General features: G+C 37.8%; 1 protein-coding gene across 1 annotated transcript; it reads right to left on the reverse strand.

Annotated features, from left to right (window-relative positions):
• Nucleotides 1–1597: 1597 nt before the first annotated feature.
• On the reverse strand, nt 1598–13039 carry f11r.1 (F11 receptor, tandem duplicate 1). The gene is made up of 10 exons (XM_022188823.2): nt 12646–13039; nt 9202–9258; nt 6740–6856; nt 6103–6249; nt 5736–5938; nt 5547–5649; nt 5217–5324; nt 3262–3274; nt 3062–3125; nt 1598–2874 (listed from the first exon to the last, which is right to left on the reverse strand). Exons 1-10 carry the CDS (start codon nt 12698–12700, stop codon nt 2839–2841), a joined length of 903 nt encoding a protein of 300 aa, XP_022044515.1. The 5' UTR covers nt 12701–13039; the 3' UTR covers nt 1598–2838.
• Between the last annotated feature and the right edge of the window lie 3829 nt (nt 13040–16868).

Below are 16868 nucleotides of genomic sequence, written 5' to 3' on the forward strand. Positions count from 1 at the left end.
TGCAACAGAAATAAACTTGCTAATAAAGCAATCAACATCTCATCATGCTCAAGATCAGGATCCTCTGTGTGCTGACTGCATACTAATCCATTTAAGTGCATGCATTTTATTCTGAAACTTATCTGTTGAGGCATCCTGGGCTCCTACAGCCCTCTTTAGCTTTACTTCTTTAAACAGCTCCCATCACATTAGGAGGCTGATTGTGTTATGGAAATTATTGGTAACGTGGCACTCTCCTGTGGCTGGACACTGTTAGAGGAAAAACATAGCTAATACCACTGTAATGGTCTGGCTATGGGAGTATGATAATATTGTAATTGGAATGTTTAGTACTTATGGTTAAGAAATCAATCAGGATCAGGACCCAGTTAGAGGCTAAACCACTGGGAACACACATAAGTGTATGTTTTATGTCTCTTAACTGTTAGAAATGCAACACAGTGGTTATAAACTTCCCAGACTGCAGCAAATATGTTCAGAATTAAATGTGTCCAGTGCTTCTTATCAAAGCTGATAGGAAATATGTGCTCAGGCAGGTTGGAAGGTGGATGTAAAGTTTATGTTTCTCTGTAGTTTTGTGCAGAACACTAGGTGTCATTGTTTAGACATGAAATTATGTTAACATGCAGCATGTGACGAAAAAGTATGATATTTAATTACTTACTGCTGCTACTTACATGCGCTCTGAGCTTTAAACTTTACTGGATCATGTTCAAGCAGCTTTAAACATTGTCAGAAAAGGGGTTTCTGTTCTGCAGTTAAGTAAAAGTAACAATGCAGCAATGTAGAAATACTTCTTTACAAGTTAAAGTTCTGCATGAAAAATCCGGTAAAAGTGAGTATTTGCAACTAAATGTAGTTAAAGTACTGCTTTTGTTTAAAAGGCACAGGGTTAGTTTGCCAGCAGCATGGTACTATTATAGCTGCTGCAGTCGGAGCTGGTTTGAAATTCTTTAAATACTGCTTTACATACAGGGAAAGTAGATGCAACTTTGATTTTTGGTGAGAAATTGGATCATTTGAATATTTATGGAAATGAAACCATGAGAAAAGTTTAGAGGGAAGCTGCTAAAAAATAAACACATCAGTAATGTCAGTCTGAAAAGGGTGAAGGTTGAAAAACACTGTTATCTTTACCAGTGGGTTGTATTTTAGGATATTTCATAATTGTGTAAAATCTTCACCGAACAACCAACTAACACTGTAAAATAAATGTAGTGGAATAGAAAGTACATTTCCCACTGAAGTGTTGTGGAGTTGAATTAAGTGGCCTAAAACGAAAATACTCAATACACAAGTACCTCAATGTTGTACACAAGTAAAAAAAAAAAAGAAAAAAAAAGTACTTTGATACTTTCCACCAGTGCTTACATATTACTTTAAAATGTACTATATAATGAGGGTGTGTTTGAAGATTCTTCACATATTTTGGTATTGACACCGAGCTGTCAGTCTTCACAGCCAATTCTCTCACCTTCATGCAGAGACCTTTGTAAAAAATAAATACCTTTTATAAATTTCCTGACAAATCCACATAAACAGAAAGAGTACAGATAAGCTAAAATGTAGCTTATTTGCAATAATACAAGGGTGAATATTACAGTCCAGGCACAAACGTAGACTTCATTTAATATTCTTTAAAGTTTTATTTAAACACCAAAGTTACAATCGTCAGCTTCAAAATTTCTAAAAAGAAAAAAAAAATGTAGAAAATATGTTCCTTCCGATTTAAATATTGAACCTGATAGTTCATGCAAAGTCGTAAAATGTATTCTCAAACTACTAAGCACATGACCTGAGGATTTGTGGATATCGTGGATAACAAATGAAACAAAATTAATGTCATTTTACCGTCCAGAGGTAGGCGAGGGAATTTCATGTCAGAACACTTTAGGTGATTATCATTATAAGACTGAACACAGTGCCTTATAAACAAAAAAAACTATTATTTAAAAACTTTCCAATTCATTTATGTGTATTGTATCACAACTGATGTGTTTGTCTCAAAAGGTTTATGTCTCAGACAAAAGTAGCAGATAAAATGTGAATGCAATATTGTCAGATATGTTAAAGCACCTAAAACACAAATGCTACAAATACAGTAAACTTTTTAGTTAATGTCAGGAGGCTCAGGAACCACTACTCTTTACAGATGAGTTGATCTGAATCACAAATATAAAAACACATCTGGTATTTACAAGACAGAAAAACTAAAAAAAAAAAAAAAAACCTTAATAGAAAAATAATCTTGTACCTTACAAGAGTTCTACAGTTTTGTGTAAAAAAGGCAGAAATGAAACGCCTCTCTCAACACTGAGCTGTGATAGATATGATAAGAGAGGTGCACTGGCGGAAATTAAGGTGTTGGGTCAGTACATGTAATAAAAGCAGAGAAAATTGTGTCTGCTGAGCTTGTGCAGTGCTATAAAGGATTTATATTTCAAGATTTATTTTTTTCATTTATCGGTACTGGGGGTTTCTGATAAGTTCACACGAGTTCATCATTTATAGTTCTGGTAGAAGACTAAAATGAAAAGCACACAGAAGCACTCAATTCATCCTTAAGTGAAAAAATGTTTGAGGCTAAAACTGGTCAGTTAGCCACAGATCATTCCACTACTAAAAACAAAACCTATCAGTGTACAAAAGAGATGTCATTATGGATCTGCAGTAAATGATTCCCTATAAATCTCATTTGCTGACACATCTGAGACGCCACAGTGGACAGGTCAGGTCAATCACATTCTACAAAAACTGCAACTTTGATATCGAAAATCTTCAAGAAAAATCACACGCAGAGAAACCAAGATGATGTCTGCAGAGACTGCTGCCGGCAGACTATACCACGAACGATGACTTCTGTTTGAAATCCCCCTAAGGAACAAACACATCAAACATCATAATCAGAAGAGTGATTTTTCAGCTTCATCCGTTTTAACATAGAGAAAAGTCAGTTATGTTCGGTCCTTAACAAACCAAACATATCTGACTGTAAGATGTGCAGCATCTCTCGGAATAAAAACAATGTTTAGAGCTAAAACAGGAATAGCGTCATACGTACATCCTCCTCATCACCACCATCATATGATGATGGAGGCTGGTAGACCACGTTAGGCCTTGGTTTGCTGCAGGGAGAATTAGAAACATTTTTGAGTGAGTCATGGAGATTAAAGAGTAGTTTTTATATGTACATGCATTTAAACAAAGAAATGGTATGAAATGAAATCAAACTAGACACTATATAAAAGAAAATCCTCTCACCTTTCACTCTTCTCTGTAATAGGAAGAAAAAAAACAACATCAGTAGGGATAAATACTTGGAATGAGTTACAAATAGGGTTTTTTTTCCAGACAATGATTATTTGTAATCAAGGAGACAAATATTCCATAGCAGTAAAAATCTGTAAAAATGTTGGTGTCAAAATTTACAATAACACAATCTGTTGACAGCTAGCCTGTTAGCAGATGATAGCACAGTTAAGTTCCTGGACCATTATGTCTTAGTGTAGCTTGGATACTCATTTAAACAGTTTTTTACAACTTCAGTGTAGAGCAGCACTTCTGAAAGTAAGTCTGGATCTCTGTCCGGATCCGAACTGACTCCACACATCTTGCTATAAATACATTATGAAGTGTAATGTTTTCCATTTTGAAATAAATTCTCTATTGATCAGTGCACTGAATACACAGTGTAGTTAGATATTTTTCAGTGTGATCCTGTTCCTTCATGAACACCGTTTTAATTTCTTCTATAACCCCATCCTTGAGGCTGTAATGAAGTTGTTACGAGCCGTTACACCAAACAATTTGCTATCAGCTTCAAAATAGCAGACATAGAATGCATCTTGTTCTTGTTGTAAATTATTTCTGTAACTAGTGTCAATGTAGAGTCATAAATAAATCTGGTATGACAGTCTGAGCCGTGTCTGCCTCAGTTTCATGCCATCCCAATCACAAGAGATGTGACGTTTGTGGTGTAATCACGAGTTCAGAGCTCACACTGCTGCAACTGATCGCAGGTTAACAGGCAATCTCTCCCACTAGGCTTGAATGTATTTTAAGTAGCTTGGCTGTCTTAAACTTGAATGCAAGTTTCTTAAAAGTTAAGAGGGTTAAATAAAGGTTGTTTTGTTATTCCTAGTCGTTACGGACCTCTCACCTTGAATAAAAATCAGATATGGCCTTTTGAGTAATAACTTTGAAACATCCAGGTGCAGAAGATTGTGAGGTTTGTCAAAAATCTGGAAACATTTGCCTTCGAGACCAAACTCTGCTCACTCACTGGAGCTATTCCAGTCTGCAGACGCTTTCCTCTGTGCCTGTTTGTGGCAAAGTAGCCGTTGGCGGTAAAAGGCTATTACTTGTGACATGTAGCCAATAAGGGAGAGGGGGATGTTGCTCGAGACCACAGAGTGGTGACTACTGATAGAGAACTGCATCACAAACAAAACAGCACATTCTGAAGTCATTTATTTTAACGTAAATTGCTTTTTTAAAAATGGGAATAATCAGAAAACTGCAGAATATTGGATCCTTTAATCATTTGTTATCTATACACCTCTTGATCCTCATTAGGATCTTGGGGGGGGGGGGGGGGGGGGGGGGGGGGTGGCGAGGCTGGACTCAGGATCTGTGGGGGGCTGGACTCTATCCCAGCTGACTGAAGGTAAGAGACACTCTGGACAGGTTACCAGTCTATGAGACAAACAAGAACTCTCACAGTCATACCTATGGGCAATTTAGAATTATCAGCGTACTTCAGCATGTTTTTGAACTGTGTGAGGAAGCCGGAGAACCTACAGAAAACCCACACTTGCACAGAGAGAACATGCAAACTCCATGTAGAAAGATCCCAGGCCCAGGCTGGGATGCGAACCGGGGATGTTCTAGCTTCATCCACTGTGCAGCCCATCCTCTCATCAGACAACCCCTAATTATTACAAATATGCAACAGTCTGCCCTTCTTATGTTCTCATGGGTTTAATGCATCAATGACCATTCCTTTCCTTTCCCCTCGACCTCACAGCACCACCACCAGCTATCTCTTCTTCCCGTACCACTGCCTGAGTCTGAACTTTGTGCAGCATAAGATGTAGATTTATTTTTCCAGCTTGATTTTAATTAACTTAAAGCTCACTACTCACAGATCAATATCAGAATACTGATGAGGACAGGAGGACGAATGCTATCATTCAAGCATAAAGTAGAAAACTCACTGGGCAGATATCCTTTCTTGTTGGCATACCAAATGCCAAATACCAGCAGGGCCACGAGCAGCAGAGCCACTATTACACCAGCAACAATTCCGCCAGTGTTCAGATCACCTTAGGAAAAAAAAACAATTACATTTTGAGGTTAATTAGCTGCATTGTACACAAATATCATGCTGAGGTAAACTAGTATGAAACCATATAATTACAATTTCTACTCAGATGAACTCATTTGATGTGACCATTTCAGTTCAGCACTCCACTGACTTTTACTTCACTTCATTCTCTGTCAGATTTGAAAAAGTTCTGCCTGAAATTAACATGAACAGCACTTACGGACTTCCATTCTCACAGCTTTGCAGCGTTGAGCAGGACCAGCGCTGTTGACAGCCTCACAGAAGTACTGACCCGAGTCCATCTTGGTTGCACGAGGAAACTCCTGCACCCCGACAGAAAATACTTGAGTTTTAGGTGGATTACAAAATGACCTGTATAAAAGCTGCAGAGTAATGAGTTGTCGCTGACCAGTTTGCCAGTTACTGTGTTCATTTTGTAGGTGTAATTTTTGAAGGCAGCAAGTGAGGTGGGATCAGTGGGCAGAAGGGTGCCATCTTTGAACCACTGGTATGTGGGAGGAGGCGAACCGTCGGCATCGTAGCAGGACAGGACGGCCGTCTTGCCTGTCGTAACTGCTGTGGGGATCCGACACACGGGCGGCGATGGAGGCACTGCAGGACAAAATGTAAATCTGGATCACTTCTTCACAAGAATACAAAGCCTCCATTACATTACATTAACATTAGGCAATGACTTTTACATCTAAATAGCAGTTATCTGATGGTTGGTGGATTATAGATGTGTCACCAGAAAGTTACATACAAAGGAGTCTTACCTTGAACAATCAGCATCACTTTGCCTTCCCCTAATTGATTACTGCCATTAGACACCTCACAGCTGTACTCTCCGTTGTCCTTACGAGTCACCTTGGAAAATCTCAGGTTACTGCCGTCATACAGTTGCACGCGGTCGGCGTATGGCGCTGTGGAAGAGTTGCAGCATTGCATGATTGCCACAAAGCACTGAGTGAAAGCCAGATCTGTACAGACCTCTGAATGTGTTCTTTAGCAACAGAAAATGTTAAATTCTGAATCTGTATAATGAAACACACAGTGACATGCATGCACTCATTCACCATTGACTAACTGACATTTTGAATTTGTGGCAGTAATCAGACTTTTTTTTTTTTTTTGCTTGTAGCCAAGAGGTATTTATCAACAAAATGTCTGCAAAATACATTTTAAAAACATAATATGTTATTTCACACAGTATCAGCCAATCATTTTGTGAGTAATTACATGAAAATGGTATAAAAACTGGAACCAGCTGAGATATGTAGGAGAGTTTTGAAATTCAGACTAGTGGAACATATACTGTGTATGCTAACTCAACTTTTTTAACTTTCATGAAAATCTAGATAAAATGTTAAATAAAGACAAGCAACGACAACAAAAAAAAGTCAGTCTACTTACTTGTTAGTTTCCCATTATAAACCACATATGCCTGTGAGTCTTTTGTATCCTTAAATTTCCATTCAATTCTGGGGTTTGAACCGAAGTCTGCTGAATATTGGCATTTGAGGTCAGTCGCTAAAAAACAGAATTAATAGAGTTCACATTGGTATATAATGAAAGACTTAATATTGAGCATATAATAAGCAGGAATTATCAAATACAACTCTTAGAGTCTGCGAATAACCTAATGAAAAAAACTGCACGTAGACTTTACTAAATCAAAAAAATATATATTTTTGTTACCCTGCGTTTGTTTTTTCTGTATATTAATTAAACTGTATTAAATTTGCATTAAGAGGTCACAGGTCAACAACAAACCCAGAGGTGCAATAACATGCACCTCTGCAGTAGATATATTTCGGCTACAGTATATTTCATGGATGTTAAATGGAGATTTTTGATGGTTAAGACGACATGCAGTGAGTTCAAATTCCTCTGTGATATTTCTCTTTCCTGTACCACACATCTAGACACGTCTCTTTTACTGCAAGTCTTAAGATGCTTGTAAACATCAGTTTCAAACAAAAGTCATCAAACTCAATTAAAGAATATGAGTAGGACAGGTACACAACAATCATCTCCTATTCAGCAGAACATATACACTGATCAGCCCATAGACTGCATATGTAGTGGACGTAGCATCTGGCTCCAGAATTGAAGCCAACCCGGAAGTGTCAAAAATAGGGCTGCACCAAACGACGCGTTGACGAGTCGTCTGAGCACGATACGTCATCAAAAGCGGAAGTGAGCGCGCAATGCAACAGAAATTCCCTTCCGACCGGAGCGCGGAACACGGATGAACATTGGCGCGGCATCGTGCATGTATTATGTATGCACGCTGCATCCGTGTTCCGCGCTCCGGTCGGAAGGGAATTTCTGTTGCATTGTGCGCTCACTTCCGCTTTTGATGACATATCGTGCTCAGACGACTCGTCGACGCGTCATTTGGTGCAACTCTAGTCAAAATCAATATCACGCCGTCCGCTAGGGTTGGCTCCAAAAAGCTTTTGCTCCATAGACCCCAATTCATTTTTGGAAAAAATCAAATTTGATAGACTGATTTTCTACAGCTCAGGATTTTTTTTTCCGTTAGTTTTCAAGGTCAAAATGAGAGATCAGGTGGCCGATCTTAAAATAAATCAATACTGAATTCTAAATAAATCGTTAAAGTTGGTGGAGCAAGGGGGCGTGGCTATACTTGATAGACGGCAACAGAAGCCTCTGCGGTAAAATGTGGGCGGGATAAGAGAGTCCTCAGCCAATCCTGCCCCTAGTTGCTCTCCGGTCCAGTCTGTTTGATGACGCTTTTTAAGTCACTGGCTCCAAAAAATCCAAAACGGCGACCAGGAAGTAGCAAAATCCGGGCTTCATTTTCTCGGCGTTGAAACCAACGGGTGACGTCACGGTTAGTTCACGCCTGGATCAGCCACAGCATTATGACCACTGACAGGTGAAGTGAATAACATCGAATATCTTGTTATAACGCAACGTTCTGCTGGGAAGCCTTGAGTCCTCACATTCATGTGGATGTTTGACATGTACCACCCACCTACACATTGCAGGTCAAGCAATCCCCCAACCCTCCATGGCAACAGCAGCCCTTCATGCCAGTTGCCACTCTCAGCAGGACAAAGCACCCCGACACACTGCAAAAACTGGAACACAACAGAGCTAAGGTGTTCACCTGGGTTCCACACTCCCCAGATCCAGATCTTACTGAGCATCTGTGGCATGTACCAGGATAAACCTGATCTAGGTAGGTCCTACTCTGCAAGCCACAGGACCCACAGAATTCACTGAAACCATCCCGGTGCCAAAGGACTTCCCCAGAGGTCCTGTGTCCATGCCCCACTGGGTCAGAGGAGCTTTAGCAGCATAAAGGGGACCAACACAATACTAGGCAGGTGGTCATAATCAATGTATGACTGAGTGAAGGAAAATTTTATCTTGTTTTTTCATTTCTCCTTGAAAACTTTCTATGATTTTAAGTGGGAGTGAGATTAAACAACTGACATGACACAGGAGTGGAGCCCAGAGGTGACCACAGCCACCACCGATTAAAGTCTGGTCACTCCACATCAACAATAATGAAAACATGACAGAGCAACACACGCACTCATAAAGCTGGAATCAGATCCAATAACTATTGTTTTTCTGCAAAAACTTTTTTGGAAGAACCATTTCTCTTGCTGTTTCCATTCAGATGGATTTTAACAGTTTAATTGCCCCCTTCAACCACATACAAAACAAGTTGGTTAAAACTAGTAGTTTTGACCAACCAGAATTTTTTTTTATCTGATTTTGTAGTAATTAAATATTATTCTGTAAATGAAGAAAAGAAGAGATATTGCTTTGCTCTGGTAAAAGTTATATGGCACTCCTTAAACATTTAAATGATTTTTCATGTTTGTAGGGCTCACCTTCATTCTCTTTCACGTCATTATCACTTTGCACAGTGACTGAAAAGCCGCTGACACCTAGACACACAAAGATTCAAATAAAAAAGTAATTAGATTTAAGGCAAATTAAGTGACAGACATGCAACTTCATAATTTCAAAAGGGTTCCAAGTCTAAATTTTCACTGTGTTTCAGCACAACAATGTCTTTGACTTGTATTGATATGAAAAAATTAACAACAGAATGTACAAAGAGACAAGATTAAAGACATATGACTGATGTACATGTGGGAAAACTGTGGTCTATCATGACCCCTTACATTCCAAAGTGGAATTTAGTACTTGGCTGATAAACAGCTGGCAGTGTGTATTTTTGATGTCCCTCAAATGAAGTTAAGACTTAATAGGAAACAACATAAAAGCACTCTTTGCTGTTATATTTATTAACAGACAGCAAGATTCAGCAACAGATATTAAACTAAGCCTTAGACTGATTTTATTTTATCTCCAGAGGGAAATTCAGTTGTTACAGCAGCATAATTATTCAGCAAAGGGGTAAGCAATAAGACAACACAGAATATTAGGGTAGGATAGAAAGTGAAAGTAAAATAAATTTTTAAAAAAAAGATAAAATATAGAAAATATAATACAGAAAGAAGCAGATATAAAGGTTGAGATGAGCTTAGATGCAGAATGACATCAGTTCTAAATGTATTATCAACAGGAAACAACACTTGAAAACAGTGTTCTACTTCAGCTGCTTTCAAAACTGGAGTTTTGTGTACTCTTTACACAGAAGACAGGTTTAGGTCAGGAGATGACACATGGGAGTAAGAAGGAGTCAAAATAAAGTGGAATTCTGAACCTGAATATCTGAGTGCGCTGTCTAAGAAACCAACCTAGCTAAATATTAAAAGCAACTGTTCTGATTATCTGTTTCACATCAGTTTCATGGGGGAAAAACCCCAGTTTGTGTTTATAATGAGGCGGTTTCTGGATTTCTTTGTCTTCTGTGTGAAATCTAGTAACACTAATTCTGGTTTTGGGGCTGTTAGTTGTATAAAACTATCAATTTGAATAATCCTATGTATCTATTGAGAAATTGGCATGAGCATTTGTTAAAACTGTTTCATTATTTATGGACTAAATTGTAAAAAAATAAATAAATAAAAAAAAAAATTAAAATGATTCTATGTCAAATTAAAATAAGGTCATCATCATCACAGGAATAACTCACAGACTGACTTTGCCAAACACTGTGAGCATGCTCAGAAGCTTTCAGGGTGTGGACAAGAAAAAAAAAAAAGATGTGGTTCATTCCTGCGTGCTGAGCCAAAAAGCTTCCGGTGAAACTGTCAACAGTCTGGTTGAAACTGGGTCTTTCAAGGCAGAGCGGTGCTACTACAGAGAAACAGCCAACTTAAATTAGTAATGCAGGCAGGCACAGGCCCATCTATCACACCTTACGCTCATCTATTGCACCGCTTTACTTTAAATTACACAACTGCTATTACATTAAGCATTATATTATATATTATGTAACTACTGCCTCCCTGCAGAGCCCTTACAGACACAAAAAAGCTTCAGGGAAATACAGCAACCGTCAGTTAATTATTAACTGTGTGCAGAGTCATTCATTGTCCACCTCACCCTGTTTACGACAAAATGACAAAATAAACAAAGCAGGACTTTAAGTATATGTGCATGCTAGTATAATGCTTACATCAATAACTCTAAGTCACATGAGGTATTTTTCATAGCAGACACTTTAATGACAGATTTCCTTGAAGCCTGCAGGTGTTTCTCACAGGGAGTCTCAGCTGAGATAAGGCAGCACAGTCAGTTTTGGTTTGGTGGGAAGATAAGGCTCCAGTGTAAAATGAAACTGGAGCCCTTTGTGACTTCCTTGTTTGCATAATTTGTGAGTTTTCAGCGTTTGAATGGTGACTAACTTCCAAGATAAATCACTGGAAATACAGACTAGAGAGCCTGAGGACATTCGCCTTAAACATAGCAGCAAATTTGCTTGTTCATTGTAATACAATTTGAAGAGGCATGTCAGTAAGCTGCTGCTCAGTGTCCCATTATACATCAGGAATGCAGCTGCACTACAGCAAAGAGAAACAGTAACCAGCCTGGAACGTAGCTGAAATAACTAAGACTTTATCCAGAAATATGAGGTCCACCAACCAGTCCAACTACTCTGCTTGTGGCCTGCAAACACTATGCATGTCTCAGATGGCACAATGCCGTGTGATTTCAGTGCCACACTTCTTCCTGATGAGGAGTAAATCCCATTTCAAAGAAACAGGGTTAATTCGCGGTTACTCAACTGAAACAATGGAATGAAAAAAAATAGTATCAGAACCAACCTGTCAACACAAGCTTTGCTTATTACACTGAATTATGATTCATGTTAATGAATTAGCATCACATTTTAGTCATCATGAACTCACTTATGTTGTATAAACTGTATGTGTGGGTAGGTATGATTATGTTGCTTTCATACAATGTAGTGAATTTTAAAAAGATAAAATCACTTTTCTTAGCAGTGTATCTATTTTCAGACTCATCTTGGGACTCTTGAGTATCACCTCAGGGCCTGTATTTTTGTCAAAATTATGACTTTTAAATTCAGCTTCAACAATAATTTCAGAATTGATCAGCTGTTAAACTATTCACCTTCAGTTTGGTCCAAATTCTAAGCTTCTTAATGTGAACATCTTCTGGTTTCTTTAGCTTGTAATGATTATCCACTGCGTTACAGACAAAACAAGACATTTGAGGAGAGTTTTAGAAGGGGCTTTGGGGAACACCGATCAGCAATTCAGACCATTTTTTGAAACAAGAGCTAATCAAATAATCAACACATTAATCGAAAATGAAAATAACTGTCAATCTCAGCTTTACTGTTCTGTACACATACACATGAAATCAACTCAAGCATTTGCAATTATTCTGATGCTCAATAATGACAATTATGGCCTGAATGAACCATTTTACTTGTGTCTTATGTCACAGTATTATGGTAAAAGTGATACATTATGCTTTATTGGTAGATAAAGGAACAATACATGTTTGTAAAACAGGAAGAGCGCTTATGCATATGAGTTACACATACAGGCCAACAATAGGTGGCTGCTGCTGTTCTCAATGCTCAGGGTGTTGTATCCAACTACAAATATACATGTATAATAGCTAGAATCCTGCAATTGGAATTTTACAAGCAAGAATCTTATTCCATTGACACTAATTTTAACTTTTAACCTCCTAAACTGACAAAAACATTAGAAACACCGAGCAGGCCAAACTTCAGGGTCAGGCCTGACAACTGTAACTGTTCAGTTCTAGTTAATATTCAGGGTCAAAATGTCTACTATTATCATCATTGTTGTGTCAAGCTGGTCAAAAATACACAGTTTAATCGTCGACTAGATGTTTTTTGGAGCAATGCCACCACTACTCACCTGTTGCTGCGTAGAGGAACAATAGCACCGAGACGAAGCTGCTGCTGGTAAACATGTCGGTTTTCTGCTCCACCTTTGTCCCAAGACGGTGTTTCTGTGCGATAACACTGCTTTAAAACAGCGGGAAAGGGACCAAAAATTCTTCCTTGTGTCGAATTCACAGCCAAAGTCCAGCAGTTTCGACGTTTCCACCCGCAGTCACCGTCTGCTCTCACCTGAGTGTCCGCCCCGGTGACGTCAGACTGGTGGACTTCCCTCCCACCGGAGCCTATCAGGTAGAGGCACTGGAAGAACTGGTCTGACTGGCACACTAGTATAGGAAGCACTGTATAAACACGTACTTGTTTTCTTCACCACCGTCAGCTGTTTTCATATTCTGGCATGTTCTGGGTCAGAACTGATGAGCAAAAACACTTTGAATTCAACTTTGATGCGACCAAGATCACGTGACTGTGTTTTCTAAAGACTGTCACTTTAACTCTGCCATGTTAACAGAAACTAGAGGAAGATAGATAACGATTTTTATCTCTCTGTATATCGGTTATTTCATCTCCCTCTGCTCAGTCACTTCTAATTAGCTTGAAACCTTTTTCCTAGTTTCTCTCAAATCATAAACTGTGGATATTTAAAAGGAAAGCTGAAATTTTAGAATGATATTGTATTTAGATTGAAATATAAAGTGCTATTCAAGATATCTATTTTTTCAGACTTTTTTTCATGCATTGAAACACCTGATTCTTACATGCTGTTGATTCAGAATCTGAATATATATATATATATATATATATATATATATATATATATATATATATATATATATAAAGGTCCACATGTTTCCAATAATATCAGTACATTTGTTGACTAAAAACCAAAAACAACAAGCAGATGTGCCAGACTGATTAGACATTTCTCAAAGCTGTCCACCTACAAGGGATATGCAATATTTCCAGCATCAAAATGGGCTGCAATATGTTTATTTTCTCGGCAGTATTTATACCACATTAACCCTTAGATGCATTACACTCTTCCATAAGTGGAAGAATCAACACGTTTTTGTAAAAAAAATTTAAAAAAAAGGCATAAAAACGCGATTCATGTTGGGTTCATGTAAACATGACCACCTGGCCATCTGTTATGTTCACAGTAAAATTCAGGGGACTCAAAACTGGCACAGTAATGTATCTCTATAAACATGAGCTAAAATTTATTGTAGATTCACACCTTTTGAATTTAAGGTAGCACACGTCTCTGTAAAGTCAACAGCAGCATGTTCCAATGTGTTGCACAAGGCTCATGGACATGCATGATTAGGCAACATGAAGTTACACAGTTTGTGTGCACAATGTGGAGCCTCTTTGGAAATCTAACTCTTTAACCTGTTTAATACTGTGGACATATTTACAGTCCTTAAGCTTCAGCGATACAAAACGCTGCTTCCATGTGTCTTTTAACTTGTGTGTTTAACTCAAAGATCTCAAAGAAGTACAACATTCAATTTAAATAAAATCGTTCTTTCATAGCACATAAAAAGTTGCTCCTACAGAGTCATCTTACTGTTTTACCAGTTAATTTACTAAAAATCTGTATACTTAAAATCACTATATTATTAATAGATTTTTTTAGGATGGTGGTTGTATTGCATTTGCAAGGACTGCAATTCAGCCACCAGTAGGGGAGGAACTATTTAGATCCGTAAGTAAAAAAAATGCTGTGAAAATGCTCAGATTTGCAAGTAAACGAATAACATTTAAAATGTTACTTAAGTAAAAGTACTTAAGGACAATCAGGAAAATGTACTTAAGGTATTGAAAACAAAAATGTTTCATGCAAAATGCTCTGTTTAATTGTGATGTTGTTGCATGTTATGTTATATTATTATTACTCATACATTATAGTGAAAGCAAAAACCGCAGTTCCTCAAATGTCCACTTGGGGCAGACTACAAAAGTAAGTCAATCCCCATAGACCCTCATGTTAAAATGTCCGACCTTACAGTAGAAATTAACATGTTTAGAGCATGTTGCAAAAAAAAAAAGGTTTCTATAGCTTTTTTACTTATTCAAGGCAACTGTACACAGGGTACATTTTTATATAACTTCCTTGTATGAATTATATTAGAGCTTAAATTTATACATCAATAAAGGCGTTGCTACTTTGAGTTAGACAACTGGATACACTCACAGAACAAACCATGGCCTGCAGACACTTCCTTATCCCCCACACACTAGATCTCTTTGCTAATTTTAGGATTAACCAGGACTTAGAATAACTCAGACACTGTCAAAAGGGTGACGCCATGCTGAGCTTTTAACTGCTGTTCAGGAATTCTGTGGATGATGCCATGTGGGGTTCGTCCAATTTTTAATACAGTCAATAATGCGGAACCTATTTTGATCATTTTGTACAGGTTTGATTATTCCCACAAAGGATTAATCATCTGATTCTTTGTCCCACTGGTCTCCAAAAAAAATGTGAAAATAGTGAGCAAGGCCTTCACAATTACCCAGAGCCCAAAGTTACACAGCTGGTGTTGTCCAATTAATAATCAGAAACTCAAAACTGTTAGAAATATGTTAAAATTAATACAATAATTAGAAGGAAAAGCAGCAAATCTTCACATTTGTCAGGCTGGAACTACAGAATGTGTCTTAATAAAACATAATTAATCTGCAAAATAGTTGCCAATGAATTTCCTGTCAATCAGCTGATTGATTAATCAACTGTTTCAGCTCTTCGTGTACAAACACATGGGTAGTTTAATATTAAAAAACATTATATTTTAAAGTTCTTCATATGTTTTGTGTGGAAAAATCATAACGTGTAAAGTATTTAGTAACTGATGAAACTGAGTAAAAAGTTCAGTATTTCTCTCTGAGATGTTACTCAGTGAAGTAGAAGTAGAGGAAGATGAAAAAGCACCTCAAATTTGCCCTTCAGTAAAGTACTTATACTTAAACATATGCAGCCACTAAAGCCAAGTCACTAAAGTGAATTGATCACAAGTACAAGTTTTAGTCGGCTTCTGCAGCTAAAGGATATTTTTTTAAACTTGCAGCTGAAACATTAATATTTTCTTGCGATTATAAGCACCTATGCCATATTCCCTATCTCTTTTTTATCCTTTGTAGTAGAGCTTGATTTGACTCATTGCTACCCTCTACAGGTCATCAACAGCTACTTCAATATTAAAGCAACTTCCAATATGCATGTATATGTACATTTATATACGTATGCATCATAATTCACCCTTAAACATGTGTAACTGGATGCTAGTTCAGTGTAATGACAAACATTCCCTATTGTCTGTGTAGTTTCAGTTTATTTTATTTTCATTATACAGTACATAGTACAGCAGTGCTTTTCAGTGCATTTACATGATTGTGCTTTTGCTACACACCACCTACTCAAGTATATACATAAGTAAAAATCCTTTGCATTATCAGAGAAAACATTGCATCATAAAAAGCATAGTCGATGTAAATTTATAAAGAGAAACATCACTGTGGCTCTGACTAAAACTACAGCTTCAGAAGGCATACTCAACAAGCCTCGGCCAAACATGGGTGTCTCAGGCACAAGTGAAAGGCAACATAAAAAAAGAGTTTGTGTTTTGGTTTTCATTCTAACGACAGTCGAGGGACCTTATACGTCGTCGCCTCAGAGTAGAATAGAATAGGAGAGAGACTTTATTGCTCGTGCATGCATTAGTGGTCAGTCAAAGTTTAGATTAAAACCCTGTCTGCTGTCTTTGTTGCCTTCATCCAATTCTTATTGACAAACACAACACACCGTTCCATTAGTGGACCTGTGCGCTACAAGGTCGCCTCCATCCGCCCTCGTTATTTGGCAGCCAAGAAGAGACACAGGGGACAGATTTCATTAAGGCAAAATAGATTGCTTACGTTAAAGATTGATGAAACTCAGCAATAATTCACATTGCAGAGTGCAACGTTGCATAACTTTTGAGCTGGAAAGACTTCAGTCGTTAGATGGCATAGCAAAAGCAGTTTTCATCCTTCTTTAAAATCCCCTGTAACTGCCGTCCTCACAGAAAGCTCTTCTTCTCTTGGAAACAAGACTGGAGGCAAAAGCTTAATATCTTTCAGTGCACTGAATACAGTTGCTGAAATTATTGATATTGATGTAGATATTAAATAGTACAGAATATAGACTCTTTATTTTAAGACGAAGTCACATTCATGCTTTTTACTCATCAACCTGTT

This window comes from Acanthochromis polyacanthus, chromosome 17 (genome assembly GCF_021347895.1).
Source record: "Acanthochromis polyacanthus isolate Apoly-LR-REF ecotype Palm Island chromosome 17, KAUST_Apoly_ChrSc, whole genome shotgun sequence".
In the NCBI taxonomy this organism is placed as follows: Eukaryota; Metazoa; Chordata; class Actinopteri; family Pomacentridae; genus Acanthochromis; species Acanthochromis polyacanthus.

Excerpts from the sequence above, each read along its gene's own strand:
- f11r.1 (XM_022188823.2), bottom strand. The coding sequence starts at position 12,700 with ATGTTTACCAGCAGCAGCTTCGTCTCGGTGCTATTGTTCCTCTACGCA. Across the intron at positions 5,650-5,735 it reads ACACAGTAACTGGCAAACTG|GAGTTTCCTCGTGCAACCAA; the intron begins GTCAGCGACAAC and ends GTCGGGGTGCAG. Across the intron at positions 2,875-3,061 it reads ATGGTGGTGATGAGGAGGAT|GGGGATTTCAAACAGAAGTC; the intron begins GTACGTATGACG and ends TTTGTTCCTTAG.